This window comes from Budorcas taxicolor, chromosome 23 (genome assembly GCF_023091745.1).
Source record: "Budorcas taxicolor isolate Tak-1 chromosome 23, Takin1.1, whole genome shotgun sequence".
Lineage (NCBI taxonomy): Eukaryota > Metazoa > Chordata > Mammalia > Artiodactyla > Bovidae > Budorcas > Budorcas taxicolor.
The window spans coordinates 22,932,994-22,949,659 of NC_068932.1; the positions used below are offsets into that span (position 1 = coordinate 22,932,994).

The 16,666-nt window shown below is 43.9% G+C and overlaps 1 protein-coding gene and 1 pseudogene across 1 annotated transcript in view; one reads left to right on the forward strand and one right to left on the reverse strand.

Annotated features, from left to right (window-relative positions):
* The first annotated feature begins 4,174 nt into the window (after positions 1-4,174).
* Positions 4,175-16,666, forward strand: part of WBP1L (WW domain binding protein 1 like) — a 59,660-nt gene continuing 47,168 nt past the window's right edge. The window contains exon 1 of the mRNA XM_052660866.1: positions 4,175-4,333. Within this exon, the coding sequence (XP_052516826.1) occupies positions 4,244-4,333 (90 nt within the window). The 5' untranslated portion in view covers positions 4,175-4,243. The remainder of the gene's footprint in view (positions 4,334-16,666) is intronic.
* LOC128068108 (uncharacterized) lies at positions 15,231-15,349 on the reverse strand (annotated as a pseudogene).

Consider the following 16,666-nt stretch of genomic DNA (forward strand, 5'->3'; position numbering starts at 1 on the left):
ATTCACAAAACATGAAATTCATCCTTTGAAAGATACAGTTAGTGGTTTTTAGCATACTCATAATGTCATGCAACTGTCATTACTCTCTAATTCCAGAGTATTTTCGTTATTCCTGAAGGAAGCTCTGTACTCATTAGTAGTCATTCATTATATCCTCATCCCCTAGTCCCTGGCAACCTCTCATCTATCTTCTGTCACTATGGATTAACCTATTCTGGACATTTCATATAGATGGACTCATACAGTATGTGGTCTTCTGTGTCTGACTTCTTTCACTCAGTATTTTCAAAGGTCAGCTTTTCTGTAACATGTGCAACTTAATTTGGGCTGATAGCTGAGCAGAAAAGCCTATGTCTTTGGAGCTGGCTTCCTTGGGACAGGAGATTTGCTTTCAGCTTTGCTCAGTTCCAAAGGCAAATAGGAAAAACATTACCAGAGCTGGCCGGAACTCGGCAGCAATTCTGAGCTGAGGTTCTTTCAAGAATCTGCAACCGTCTTACTTTTCGAGCTCCTTAAGCCTCCTGGCATTCCTCCTTTCTTCATAGATGATTACTCTTGGAAAAGTCTGGAGTAGAGAGTGACTGCTGTTTAGAGGCAGATTAGAAAGTTCATTCAAACCGCATCTCAGTTCTATCTTGTAAAAGCCTCCCATTTCTTTGAGTTGACTCCTATAGGTGTGGAACGAGGTGATGAGGGTGACTAAAATGTCTCAGGGTGAGAAGTTCTAGTTCGAATTGGGCAGGGTGTCATGTTTGTCCTGTCCTGGAGCTCAGTTCAAGCTCAGGTAAAGAGAGAAAAGGAAGTTGAGAAAGGACAGAATTCCTTTCTGTTTGTCAAACTGGAACCTTTGGAGTTGCCTATTGATAATGATATTTGGCCTTTTTTCTTTTTTTAATTAAAATTTTGTTGAAGTATAGTTGATTTATAGTGTTGTGTTAGTTTCAGGAGTCCAGCAAAGCCAATCAGTCATACATGTATCTACTCTTTTTTAAGGTTCTTTTCCCATGTAGGTCATTACAGAGTATTGAGTCGAGTTGCCTCTGCTATACAGTGGGACCTTATTAGTTATCTGTTTTATATATACTAATATGTATATGTCAATCCCAATCCCCCAATTTATCCCTTCCCCTGCATGTTCCCTATTGATCATAAGTTTGTTTCTGCGTCTGTCATTCTACTTCTGTTTTGTGAATAAGTATTTGGACCCTTTTTTTTTTTTTTTAAGATTCTACTATAAGTGACATCATATGGTATTTGTCTTTCTGTGTCTGACTTATTTCACTGCATATGACAATCTCTCGATCCATCCATGTTGCTGCAAGTGGCATTATTTTGTTCTAGTTTTTTAAGGAACCTTCATGTTGTTCTCCATAACAGCTGTACAAATTTACATTCCCACCAACAGTATAGGAGGGTTCCCTTTTCTCCACATCTTCTCCATCATTTTTTGTTTGTAAATTTTTTGGTTTTTTTTTTTTTTTGGATGATCATTCTGACTGGTGTGAGGGAATACCTCATTGTAGTTTTGATTTGCATTTCTCTAACAATTAGTGATGTCAGGCGTCTTTTTGTGTGCTTTTTGGCCACCCGTGATATCTGACTTTTTTGTGGAGGACTTAAAACTCCTCGAGGCCGGGATTGAGACTCTGTGCTAAGAGAATAATATGGCCCCTGCCTGTTATTCGATCTTTTCTTCTCCTCTAGGGAGTTTGATTGTGGAATGGATGCATTTCTAAGAAATTTAAGATTGGCAAAAATACTTGTCACTCTTTGCAGCACTTGGGAAAGTAGGATCAACATAGAGACAGAACCAGTTTCTTCACTTACTTGTTTCCTGCTTTGCCACCATTTAAGCCAAGAACAAACTCCCTTGGGCTCAGCTGTGGGCTAGACGCAGCCAGGCTCTAAAATGCTTTGGCAGGCTTTTGAGAGGAAGTTGTCAGCTAAAGGAAGCTGGCTTGTCTGCTGTGAGTCTTCATTTGTTTATTTTCCCAATATTGATTGAGCTCATGGTTGGGCCCTGTACATGGTTGTAGAGATTTCTTTTTAAAAAAAAAGGAAAATGAGAAAAGGAAATGTACATGGTATGGCCATACAAAAAGCTATAAATTTAGTGGGATGGGTCAGGCAGGTAGAAACTGTAGATACACTGTGTGGTGTTTTGTGAATTCAGAAGAAACAAGAGGGCGGGAACTGGGAATTTATAAAGGGGAAACTGTATGTGTATTTGGGCTTCCCTGGTGGCTCAGATAGTAAAGAATGAGCCCACAACACAGGAGACCTGGCTTCCATCCCTGAGTTGGGAAGATGCCCTGGAGGAAGGCATGGCAACCCAGTCCACTATTCTTGCCTGGAGAATCCTCATGGACAAAGGAGCCTGGCGGGCTACAGTCCATGGGGTCCCAAAGAGGGGGACACCACTGAGCTAATAAGCACAGCAAGTGAAAGTGGAGAGTGAAAAAGTTGGCTTAAAGCTCAACATTCAGAAAACAAAGATCATGGCATCCTGTCCCATCACTTTATGGGAAATAGATGGAGAAACAGTGGAAACAGTGTCAGACTTTATTTTTGGGGGCTCCAAAATCACTTCAGATGGTGACTGCAGCCATGAAATTAAAAGACGCTTACTCCTTGGAAGAAAAGTTATGACCAACCTAGATAGCATATTCAAAAGCAGAGACATGACTTTGCCAACTAAGGTCCGTCTAGTCAAGGCTATGGTTTTTCCAGTAGTCATGTATGGATGTGAGAGTTGGACTGTGAAGAAGGCTGAGCGCCGAAGAATTGATGCATTTGAACTGCGGTGTTGGAGAAGACTCTTGAGGGTCCCTTGGACTTCAAGGAGATCAGCCCAGGGATTTCTTTGGAAGGAATGATGCTAAAGCTGAAACTCCAGTACTTTGGCCACCTCATGTGAAGAGTTGACTCATTGGAAAAGACTCTGATGCTGGGAGGGATTGGGGTCAGGAGGAGAAGGGGACGACAGAGGATGAGATGGCTGGATGGCATCGCTGACTTGATGGACGTGAGTCTGAGTGAACTCTGGCAGTTGGTGATGGACAGGGAGGCCTGGCGTGCTGCGATTCCTGGGGTCGCGAAGAGTCGGACACGACTGAGCGACTGAACTGAACTGAATGTGCAAATGAAGTTAAGTGTACTGTCTAGCACAGTACGCTGAGGATCTCTTACCTGTGAGGAGTGAGCAGAGCGTGCAGAAAACGCAATGGCAGTAGGTGAGATAAAGAAGTATGCAGGGGCCAGGACACAGAAAGGACCATACTGATAAGTTTGGATGATAAATTCTGTAGGTAGTTGAAATATTTTGAGAGGGGAAGCCCTGAGACAATGGCTTTTAGGTAGTAGAGCACCCGTGTTCTGACCTGTGAAAGATATTCAAGAGGGAAGATTTAGCAACTGGCTGGGCAGCAGGAAGCCTGTCTGTATTTAGCCAGAAAATGAGAAAACAGGTTGAAACACTGGAGCTATTTCTGAGGTAGAGTGAATAGAATTTCCTCCCTCGAGAACTTGGGTTGACAAAGCACTGTGCCTTAGGTAAAGATACTATCTGACGTGGAATTAAAATTGACCCAAGCTGCTGCTTGAGCAATTTGAGACCAAGAGAGAGACCGACCCTGGTACTGGGGCTGTGCTTAAAGACAAAAGACATCAAGACATTTTTAGATTACAGCAGCCTTCTTCGAGAGCACCAGGTTACTTTCTAAAAGTAACTTATTTTCCAACACCCTTTAGAATTACCAAACCTCTTCTCTTTGCTAAACCGTGGAAATCTAGTACTTCCGCCACACTCAAGATGGTAAACACCAGACTTAGACTTTTCAACCCACGTTTTGGACGGTCCCGCCCCCCGTCGGAGGTACTTCCGCCACGCTCTGCGGAGCGGACGCATTTATACCGCCTCCCAGCCCTCAAGATGGCCCGGCTTCCTCCTACTTTCCATTGGCTGAATTTCTCCGATTTTCCGTCTTCATAAGGAGGCGGAACTTCGATTTGATCGACAGCTTTTTTAACCAATGGGCGAAGGGCAAGGGCCAATGACGCGTAGGAACTGGAGAACCACCCCAGTGTCTGGGAGGGCGTTTGGGCTGGGGCGGGGTGAAGCGGAGCCGGAAACGGGAGGGGAGAGTGAAACAGGAAAAGAAGGGAAGAAGGAAGACCAGGGAAGAGGAGAGGGAGGAGGAGGGAGGTGGCGGCGCCGTGGCGGAGGAGCAGGAGCAGGAGGGGGATGGCGAGGAGAAGGCTCCTGGGTGGCATGGCGCTCCTGCTCCTCCAGGCGCTGCCCGGCCCCCTGTCAGTCAGGGCTGAACCCCCGCAGGTAAGGGGGAGGGTCGTGTGGCGGCCGGAGGGGCCAGGCTGGGGGCCTCGGGGTCGTCGAGGCGTGGCTGGAGAGGGCCTGAAGGAACATTGTCACCAAGAGTTGCAGGCTCCTGAGACGGTCACCCATGCTTGAGTGGACAGGATCTGAGGGGGCGTCGGTGTTTAGCCGAGGAGCACCTGTGACGGTTTTGGTATCGGGGAGGCGGCAGAGGCATGGTGCCAAGTGAGTTGAGGGGCGTTTGAGGCGGCAGTTCAGTCAGGTGGGCCGGGAATGATTGTGAATGGATAGTAGTATCAAGCGGGGCGTGTGTGGGGTGCGCATTCGTGTCCTCCAGTGGAGCAGGTCTGTGAGGCAGCGGTGCCGCGTGTCCGTCGGTGCGGGTAGGGGTCCGTGGGTTATTGAGCCGGCCTGAGAGGGGCTGAGAGGATATCTATTTCCAGCTGGATCGGGGTATGTTCTAGGGGCCTCTTAGCCCATTTTAAGTGGTGTTGGAGGCGGGACTCTCGGAAGGCAGGTGGGATGAAGCAGCCTGGGACCCCTCAGCAGCAGCGCACACCTGAGCTGTAACAAGTTCTTACTATTAGGTTGACTGGACCGGGGAAGCCAGTGACTGATGTTGTCCTGGGCCAGCTCAGAGTTTTGAGCAAAGGGTGGTGCTGATGCCAATATGGTCAACAAATGGAGCACCTTAGATTTTCTTGCTAGGTGGCTTGTGCAGATTTCAGCCGCTGCTGGCATTTCGAAACTCTTAATGGGAGCGTTACTCTTGGTGCCAAGTTGGGTGGGGTGCAGTGGGGGGAATCACCCTCCTTCCCTTCTTTGCATTTGGCAAGGCTTTACCGTTCTGTTTTCTCTGTCTCTTCAGAAAGGCCTACACACACCCAGCAAGATGACAGAATCTATATAGTATAGCTTAGCACTTGAACTTGGTGTGGTCAAGAGTAGAAGCAGAATGCCAGCAAAAATACTTATCATTTTTCCTAGGAATTTATGAGCATCCTGTTATGCCCATTAGTATCCTCTATTTAAAACATTAATTTTTTAAAATTTATATAACATAAATCGTTTAAAACCATTTGACCATTTTAAGATGAACAATTCAGTGGTATTTAGTATGTTCACAGTGTTAAGCAACCACTGCCTCGATCTAGTTCCAGAGTATTTTCATCACCTGGGAAGAAAACCTTCTATCATTAAGCAGTTCCTCCCTGTTTTGCCTCCCGGCAGCCCCTGGAAAACATCAGTCTACTTTGTGTATCTATAGATTTATCTATTCAGGATATTCCATGTAAATGGAATCTTACAATATATGACCTTTTGTATCTGGCTTCTTTCCCTTAGCATAAAATTTTCAAGGATTATTCACATTGTAGCATGTATTTCTTTCCTTTTTTATGGGTGAATAATACTCCATTCTGTGGCTTTTCCGGAATTTGTTGTTTCATCTGTCTGTGGAAATATCATCTGCTCTTCTCAAAGGCTATATTTTGTATATTAGAAATAACATATGAAAGGAGTAGAGCTCATTTTCTGGCCCAGCACATTCCCTTTTCTTGGGCTGGGACTCTTCTGTTCTAGGCTTTGTTGGGGTTCTTTGTTTTCTCAGTTAAAATCATAAACTGGCAGGAGAAATAAGTTTTCTTTATTAGAAAAGTTACTGCCCTTAGGACTGGTCAAGAAATGTAGATATTGAGAGAGCAAAATATAGAACAAACTGTTGCTTTTCCTTTACACCTGCACTTAAATATCGCTAAAGACTGTTCCCAATAACCAGTAATTAGCATTACTAGGGGGTTGATTTAGGAACAGTGCAGACTTTGGAGCTGGGTTCCCTGGGCCTGTGAACTGCATCTCCCTAGTGGAGAGCAGTGATTGGCATCTGGTGGGAACCAGATCCATTTCTTTAACCGGATGGAAAATGAAGGTTCCTTCCCAGGTCATGGAAGCCTAGGAGGTGGAGAGAAGACGTGGGAGGGATCCTTAGTGTAATGTCCTAGTTGCCATTTGTGGATCACAGCCTGTTTGCTTATCATCTCTCTGGCACTTCCGATACTTACTTGAGGGACAGGGCGGCTTTTGTACTTTGTTCTGTTTGGATGGATGCTAACACTGGACGGCAGCTACTAGGTTGTTACAGGTCCTGCAGAGAAGGGGAAATTTCTGAAATGAGTAGTCTATCCCCCTGACCCTTTCCCCCTAACACTCCTGCCTTCATCTTATAGACTCTCTTTCTCAGTATCTATGGTGAGAATTGTTTTGTGAATTTTAACCTTTGAAATGGAAGTTACTCTATAATAATTAACTCTGAATCCCCCACAATTTAGTTTTTGGGTTTTGTTGATTTTTTTTTTTTGGTTTACAGAAATCAGTGAAGAAAAAAAAATTAGAGACCACTTGGTATAGAATGTACTTCAGGTACTCGCTGTCCTTGTTTCAACAAGTAGCTTCTGGCTAGCTCTGAATTGAGGAGGACTCTCTGTACTCTTTCCGTATTGAAAGTGGTATGGGTACCTCATGGCATTTTTTTTCTCTTGACATGGCTTTATCAGATACAATCTTTTTAATTGAAGTCCATTCTAAAGGAGATCAGTCCTGGGTGTTCACTGGAAGGACTGATACTAAAGCTGAAACTCCAATACTTTGGCCACCTCATGCAAAGAGTTGACTCATTGGAAAAAACTCTGATGCTGGGAGGGATTGGCGGCAGGAGGAGAAGGGGTCGACAGAGGATGAGATGGCTGGATGGCATCACCGACTGGATCGATGGACATGAGTTTGAGTGAACTCCGGGAGTTGGTGATGGACAGGGAGGCCTGGTGTGCTGTGATTCATGGGGTCGCAAAGAGTCGGACATAACTGAGCTGAACTTATTTACAATGTTGTGTTAGTTTCTGGTGTACAGCAAAGTGATTCAATTATGTATATATGTGTGTGTATCTCAGTTCCCTGGTTGCTCAGACAGTAAAGAATCTGCCTGCAATGCAGGAGACCCAAGTCCCTGGATCAGGAAGATCCCTGGAGAAGGAAATGGCCACCCACTCCAGTATTCTTGCCTGGAGAATTCCATGGACAGAGGAGCCTGGTGGGCTACAGTTCATAGGATCGCAGAGAATCAGACAAGACTGAGTGATTAACACACACACATATGTGTGTATAGAAACGTGCATATATACACACACATAAACGTGTATGTACATTTGTGTGTACACGTGTGTGTATATACCTATGTGTATATAAACATACATGCATATATGTATATACAGATAAATTGTTTTTCATAATACAATCTTTTTTAAAAACTTGCATTTCATATCAGATAATATTTAGCAGCTTTCTTTCTCTGGTTCCAGCTCTGCACTGGAACAATTATCCTGGCCCAGATAAGTTCATCAGTTTAAGTCCCTCTGTGATTAGGAACTTAGACTTAATTCTCCTGTAGATCCTTGCAATTCAGATGTGATTCTGTGAATCTATAAAGGATAAAAAAAGCCATGGAGTCTTCAAACAGAAAGGCCTTGACATTTGTCTTTTTCAGTTGAATTATGATGGAGATACAGACTTTCTTTCTTTCTCTTGTTGGTTAGATTCAGCTGGAAAAATCTGACTGTAGTATTTAAAGTTTTAGTAGAAATGTCTTTTTCCATAAAGTGATCCAGCTGATGGATTGGGCACAAATCTGTAGAGATGTGGTCCTTACCTTCCCTCTGCCATGCTTCAGACTTTGAGTTGGACAGGGGCCCTAGCTCATGATTTGTTTTTTCCCACCACACCCCGCAATAATGTATCCCTTCCCCCCACCTTTACTTATCTCTGCTGCCCTAGTTCTCAGTACAGAAGCCCTGCTCCACTCTTCTTTCCTAACTACAGCATTATAGTGTGACCACACTCATTCCTTCTTGTAGAATAGTGAGTTATGAGACTTTCAAATTCTTAATCCTCTTTCTTTTTCTTTCTTAGCCTATTTTATACACCAAAGTGAGCAGTTGTCTAAAATCAACACCATGAGTTGCTTATGTAAATCCTTTCAGTAGACTCCAGCAAACATTTACTGAAACGTTCGCTCTTTGCAGCAGGCTATTATTATTCCTAGGCACTGCTGCTGCCGCTAAGTTGCTTCAGTCGTGTCCGACTCTGTGCGACCCCATGGACTGCAGCCCACCAGGCTCCCCCGTCCGTGGGATTCTCCAGGCAAGAGTACAGGAGTGGGGTGCCATTTCCTTTTCCAGTGCATGAAAGTGAAAAGTGAAAGTGAAGTTGCTCAGTCGTGTCTGACTCTTAGCGACCCCATTGACTGCAGCCTACCAGGCTCCCCTGCCCATGGGATTTTCCAGGCAAGAGTACTGGAGTGGGGTGCCGCTCGGCACTGGGAACCCTCAAATGAGTAACCAGCGCCCTGTCCTCAAGGAGATGATAATCTTGTGAGAAAGACAGATAACAAACACTGATTTGTAATCTGGAGGGATCAGTGCTGTAATGGTTGTTCAGTTGCTCAGTCATATCCGACTCTGCAACCCCGTGGACTGCAGCATGCTAGGCTTCCCTGTCCTTCGCTGTCTCCCAGAATTGGCTCCAACTCATGTCCATTGAATCAGTGATGCCATCCAGCCATCTCATCCTCTGTCATCCCCGTCTCTTCCTGCCTTCAGTTTTTCCCAGCATCAGGGTCTTTTCCAATGAAAAGCTCTTTGCATCAGGTGGCCAAAGTATTGGAGCTTCAGCCTCAGTCCTTCCAGTGACTATTCAGGACTGATTTCCTTTAGGATCAACTGGTTTGATCTCCTTGCTGTCCAGGGGTCTTAAGGAATGTAACAAGTCCTTATAATGGGAGTACATGCAAAGGACTATGGGACCATGGCTAGGACTGGGCGAAGGTGGGGATTTAGGGAGTGCTTCATAGAGGGAGAGGCATTTGGACAGGGCTTTCTAGGTTGATAACATTAAGTAGGATGTCTGTGGACCAGGAGGTGGGGGCTGGTGGTGGTTATTCCAGTATGAAAGAGTGGGAATGGAGTTTTTTGAAGAGGCACACAGTCTGTGGTGGAAGCTTTGCCTGTGGGTGTACAGAGGACTGTGAGAGTAGGTTGAGACTTGTGGGCTGCAGTTAGATGGTAAGGAGGCCTTTTATCCATTGTTGAAGCAGTGCTGTCCAATAGAACTTATATGATGTTGGAAATCATCTGTATCTGTGCTGTCCATGTGTGGCTACTAAACACTTAAAATGTGACTAGGATAACTGAGAAACTGAATTTTTAAAGACATTTAATTTTTTCATATCAACTTTATTGAGAGATAATTCACTTGGCAAAGGATTCCATCCTTTTAAAGGGTACAGAAAATATATTTTTTTCAGTAAGTCACAGGGTTGTGTAAGCATCTCTACTATGTAATTTTAGAACATTTTCATCGCTCCACACAAAAACTCCATAACCATTAGCACCCCTTCCCCATTACACCCCTTCCTCCTCCGGCCCCTGCAACTGCTAATCTACCTTCTGTCTGTTGGATTTGCCCATTGTGGACATTCTGTATAAATACAGTCATATACCATGTGGTCCTTTGTAACTGGCTTCTTTCACTTGGCATCATGTTTTCAAGTTTCTTCCACGTTGATGTATTGGTATTTCTTTGCATGTATCTGCATTTCATTCCCTTTTGTATGGCCAATAGTCAGTTGTATGAATGTACCACATTTTATTTGTCCATTCATCAGTTGATGGACATTTGGGCTGTTTCCCCTTTTGGGCTATTATGAATAATGCTGCTGTGTACATGCATGTACACGTTTTTATGTAGATATGTTTTCATTTCTCTTTGGTATATACCTAATAGTGAAATTGCTGGGTTTAATAAGTCTTTATGTAACCTTTTGAGGAACTGCCAGACTGTTTTCCAGAACTCTGGATTGATATGGTATATTGTGGCCACTGACCACCTATTAGATAATGCAGATCTAACAGTTTTCCAGTGTGGAGCTGGAATATGGTCTAATGTAGTGGTGGAGTCATGGGCTGTGGGGGCAGACTACCTGAGTTCCAGACTTGATTCTTCCACTTACTATGCTTGAGCAAAGTATTTAACTTCTTTGTGCCTTAGTTTCCTCATCTGTAAAATGGGGATAGTAATAGCATATACCTTATAGATTTGTTGGGAGGTGAAAAGACATACTGTATGTAAAGCTTTTGGAGTATACTTAATGGTTATTAAATATAATAATACTTATCCCATGGACAGAGGACCCTGATAGGCTACAGTCCATGGGGTTGCAAAGAGTCGGACACGACTGAGTGACTTCACTTCACCACTACTATTATTTTTGAGGGTCCTCAGAGTTCATTGTGATTGGTAAGTTGGTGTTACCTCTCAAACTAGGTTTAGAAACTGAGATTTGGGGAGTTTGAAGTGACTTCCTTGATCCTGTTCTTTATCTGAATTTAAGTTTGATTCTGATCTTTTACTTGTGTAGGTAACTTTTCATGGTGAACCTGTGTAGAGTAGTATTCTCAATTGGGAACAATTTTTCCTGAGGACATTTGTCAGTGTTTGGAATCTTTTTTTTTTTTTTAAAGTATTTATTTTTGGCTGCATCGAGCCATAGTTGTGGCACTCTGGCTTTCTTGTTGAAGTACTCAGACTCAGTTATTGTGGTATGTGGGCTTGCTCCAGGGCATGTGGGATCTTAGTTCCCTGACCAGGAATGGAACCCACAAACCCAGCACTGCATGAGTTTCTTAACCGCTGAACCACCAGGAAAGTCCCTGGAAGCATGTGATTGTCATAACTCAGGAGCGCTACTGGCATCTGTTGTGTGAAGGCCAGGGGTGCTGCTAAACGTTGAGGGTAGTCCCCCCACAACAGAGAATTGTCTGGCCCAAAATGTCAGTAGTGCCAAGGTGGAGGGACCCTTGTGTGGTACCTGCTGTCCCCTTACCGGCTCCTGTTCAGAATCTTGGGATTTTTGAGGTCAGTTTTCCTATGAAGAGATGTGTGTGAAATAACCTCTGACAAATTTCAGGTGGGACAGTTTAAAGCTTTGATGTCCTGAATCTTGATTACTCTGTCGTGTTGACGTGCCTTACCAGTCAGCTTCGCTTTATCAGCCAACATCAACAGTTTTGACAGAAGCACATTTTTTTCAGTCTGTGGTTCAGTAAGCAGGTGAGCCTCCCTCAGTCACCCCATCTTGAACTTTCTTTCCTCTCACTTTGGTCTACCCTTGTGGTTTCACTTTAAGAACATGTTTGTTTTCGCCCCAGTGAAAGCGGGATGGCCAGTTACTTCCTTTTCTGTGTCCTCCATGGTCCCGTAATCACTCTGAACTGAGTCATGTTCTTAGAACTTTTTCCTTTGCTCATTCCAAGTCTTCGCTTTCCTCTCTCATTTTTGGCCTCACAAATATTAGTTCTCACACACGCTCAGCCTGCAGAAACCATTAGATGTCCTCCGGTCGCCACAGTGGAAGCTCACGGTCCTGGACCTCAGCAGGGCTGTGTCTGGAGGAGAGTCCTTTTTGCCAGGCCCCAGGACGCAGCTCATCTGTGGATACCGGGCACAGGCTGACTACTCTGTGGGTGCTGTGGGGAACTTAGATGGGTTTGGATTTAAAATTCCAACTCCGATAGAAAGCCTGACCAGGTCACGCACCTCTTTCTTTCTTGCCTAAGCAGCTGGACTGATGTTTGAGGGACCGTGAAGACTGGGTAGTCCAGTGACGCGGGTTCATTCCTTGCCCTGCAGCCTCAATGGTAGGCTTTGTTGTGGCCACCGAGCCTACTCTGACCACACAGCGTGGCCACTGGGGGACGAGGAGTGGTGACAGTGGATCTGGGTGGCCTGTCTGCTCAGCAGCAGACAACAGACAGCCGTGGGCACCGCCCTTTTGGCCCATCCTTTACAGATCCACTAGGTGGAGCAAAGTCTGGCCAAAAACCCACATGCAATATGGAAACCACAAACAAAGAAATACAAATAAATCCAGAATACTGCAACCTGGGAGGTAAGGAAAAGGGAAACAAATCTCATTCTATTGAATTCTGCAGCTTGTTGATACAATTCTGGGCTTTCCCAGTGTGGGAATTAAAGTCCGTCATCCTCTCATATTGTGAGTCTTGCCTGGATGGGGTTTTTTTGGATCCTCTCACTCACTCAGCTGCATTCCCATAGCCGGATTTATTTACTTTTGGTTTTCATCTTTCCATACTTTCGTCTGTGGGACAGCAGATGAGCTGTGTATCTTCTATTCCTGGTGCCGTCGTCACTCTCATAGTGTCACGGCTCAGTTTTGATTCACGATCTTAGGTGTTTTAAAGAATTTAAATTTGTGTTTGAAGAGATGAGAGTGAGTGTAAAATGTTGTAAGAATATTTGTGGCTTGGAAGCGTGGATCTTAGAGTGAAGTTATGAAAAAATATCTGTTTTGATTTTTAAATATGGAGCAAGACAGATTGTGTTGTAACACTATTTTATACATTCTTATAGAATGTAAAGTATACATTCTTATACATGCCTTTCATGGAGAAAATAATCATTTTTCATAACTGTTCTTTGTTCGCCATTTAAAAATTATATTCTTCACCTAAGATTTCACCTGGCGATTTCACTCTGGTTGTGTTAAAAACCAATCAAACACAGAATGAAAGCACCATAGCTTAGTTTGGATTTACATATTTGTGGTTTATTTGGGAGAGAAAGTTAATATGTGGCTTTCTGCACTGGGATGTTGGAGCACTGTAGCTCTTTGGGACTTAAATATAGAGTTAAATAGTGTAAGAATACTTCCTATTTTCTTAGGTCCCTGGTTTGTAAATATGCAAATCCCCTTGCTGCTGCTGCGGTGGATGGGGCAAGGAGCAGAAAACCTGCTCTGGCCTGATGTGGCAGAAGGTCCACTCTGGCTGTCTCTCCGTTGCCTTTCTTAGACCTGATTGCTGCTTTTCTTTGGGCTTTAAGTTACCTTTTCATTTCAGTTTTTAATTATACAAAAATAACAATGGCTCATAACAATGGTAAGTAACAGAGAAATACAAAAATACTTGGAGGAGAAATTGAAAGTTTGTGTTTTGGTGTGTATTTTTGGTGGTTTTTCTGCTTATGCTGCATATTTATAGATACAGTAATGTAACTCCTATGTATAAAGTTACATACACATAAAATACATGAAATGGTTGGTATGGGTAGCATTCTTTGTTTTCTTTCATTTGTTTTTTAAATTTTATTGGAGTATGTAATTTTATTGAATTTACAATATTGTGTTAGTTTCAGGTGTATAGCAGAGCAAATCAGTTTTACAAATACATATATCCATTATTTTTTAGACTCTTTTCCCATGTGAGCCATTAGAGTATTGAATAGAATCTTTCATTTGTTTTTGAAACAAAAATGGATACTTTACATATAGTATTTTAACAATATGCACTTCTTTCAAACCTTCATATATTATAGACTTATTTATGCCTTGTGATTTTTTTTTTAATACCTGTATGTTACAGCTTGAGATCATAAGTTATTTAACCACGCCTCCATTAATGAACATACATTGTGTCCAAGGTTCTGCATTTTCACACTGTGCTATAGTGACCATTGTTGCACTTATTTCTGTCTGCAGTTTGCTAGATTCCTAGAAGTGGAATTGGGGGTTATCGGGTTATAACATGTGGACATTCGGAATTCAGGGCCAAGAGTGCCAAGTTGCTTCCCAACATGGTTTTATCAGTTCACATTCCCATTAGTAGGGCTTACTTCCCCACACACATGAGTATCATTTCTTCACCTGCACCTGCTGCTTATCCTTGAAGATATGTCTTCTGATTCTTAACACAGGCTCCTGGAGAACATTTCAGTTTACTTCCTCAAAGGTGTAGAGGTCTCCTCCCTGTCTGCAAACTGGTTGCTCCTTTTGCTGTGTAGCAGAATTCACCCAAGGGCAGTGAGCCTGTAGCCAGAGGAGGGTAGAAATGCCTGCCCATCTGCTAAAAGAAGTGGTTTGTGGTCCCCTCCAGAATGTCAGGCAGGTGGCCTGGAGCTGTTGGCCAGTTGCTGTGAGGCACACAGGTTTAATTTCAAGCCCAAACTACCACCCTTCCCTGGTAGTATCCCAGAAGAAGAGATGCTTGAAACTAGCATTGTTGAAGAGTGCAGACTCTAGAACCAGATTACTTCCATATAACCTTGGGCTAGTTAGTTAACTCGGTATCCTCATCTGTAAAATGGGATATTAGCACCTAGCCTATAGGCAGTACCTGCCACATAGTAATTACTAGGCAAATATTAACCTTTGTTGTTGTTATTATTAATTATTTTAGCTCTGGTGAACATTAAGGCTTCCCTATTCCCTTACTGACCCAAGACTTATTTTCGGTGGAGGGATTTAAGAATACATTTTGATTTACTCCTTGTCCAAAATGAACATGAATCACTTTACATATCATCCCCCTTGGCAATCAGGTGAGAGGTGTTTTTTCGCAGTTTTATTTTGGACAGGGAAGTAGGACTTACTGGTGGGTATGAGTAAGGAGGAGACAGTGCCATGGCTCTCACAAGCGCAGGGGCTGCCATTTGTCCAGGGGGCCATGATTAGGGATGTATTTGACCCCACAGCCATCTGGGGTGAGCCGCTCTTCTGTGCGCGTGTTTTCATCCTCATTAAACTTAGTGAATCCCCACTTCTTGGAGATGTGGATCTTCTGATGGCCAGGGAGCTTGAACTTGGCCCCGAGGAGGGCTTCAGTCACATGCTCCTTGTTCTGCTGCTTGGTGCTGATAGACGTTATAATTTGGCCAACGTGGACCCTGACCACTGTGCCCTTTGGAAGGCCACTGGGGCCTTCCAAAGACACTGAGCATACCTGTCTGGAACCTTGATTGCAGACAGCATGCCAGTCTTGAAGGTCTTGGAAAGGGCTGTCTCCAGGATCCCTTTGAGCAACCTGCACAGACAACAGGCTGCATACACTGCTGAGGAGGCTGCTGTTTGCAGCCATTGCACCAGGCCCCCATGATCAGCTTAATTGGCTGCAGAACAATTGGTTTCCAGTAGTAAAGTGTGAAATTATTTATTCTTAGAGCAGGTAAGTTAGGATATATGCTGTTATTCTGATATACACACCATTGTACCCCCTTACTCCTTGGAAGAAAAGTTACGGCCAACCTAGATAGCATATTGAAAAGCAGAGACATTACTTTGCCAACAAAGGTCCGTCTAGTCAAGGCTATGGTTTTTCCATTGGTCATGTATGGATGTGAGAGTTGGACTGTGAAGAAAGCTGAACGCCGAAGAATTGATGCTTTTGAACTGTGGTATTGGAGAAGACTCTTGAGAGTCCCTTGGACTGCAAGGAGATCCAACAAGTCCATTCTGAAGGAGATCAGCCCTGGGATTTCTTTGGAGGGAATGATGCTAAAGCTGAAACTCCAGTACTTTGGCCACCTCATGCAAAGAGTTGACTCATTGGAAAAGACTCTGATGCTGGGAGGGATTGAGGGCAGGAGGAGAAGGGGACGACAGAGGATGAGATGGCTGGGTGGCATCACTGACTCGATGGACGGGAGTCTGAGTGAACTCCAGGAGTTGGTGATGGACAGGGAGGCCTGGCATGCTGCGATTCATGGGGTCGCAAAGAGTCAGACACGACTGAGCGACTGAACTGAACTGTACCCTCTTGGGCAAGGAAGAGAGTGGGGGGTTTTGGATCATCGTTCATTCTGTCCCCAGCACTGCCACTTGCAGATCTGGCTGCTCTCAGCTCACAGTGTACTATACTGAGCTGAGGGGCTCCCTGAAGCTTCTTGACACCAGTCCCCAACCTCCATTTGGTACTTCCTGTTCTGAGCTGAGAATGCTTTCTGAGGCTTGCTTTTATTTTATTTCTGTAATACAGCTTTTGTTGTTGAGTCACTCAGTCGCGTCCAACTCTTTACGACCCCATGGACTGCAGGATGCCAGACCTAATACAGCTTTTTTGAGATGTAATTCACATACCATACAATTCACTCTTTTGGAATATACAATTCAGTGAGATAATTCTAGTATATTCACAAGTTTGGGCCACCATCACCACTATCTAATTTCAGAACATTTTCATCAATCACAAAAGAAGTGCTGTTACAAGCAGTCATTCCCACCCCTCCTTCCAAGATCCCCCAAATCCCTGACAACCACTAATTGACCTTCTGTCTCTGTGGACTTGTCCATTCTGATCAGTTCATGTAAATGGAATCTTATACCATGTACTATTTTATGACTGGCTTCTTTCACTTGGCATCATGTTTTCAAGGTTCATCTGTTGTAACGTGTCAATAAGTCACTCCTTTTAAAAAAATTTTTATTGGAGTATA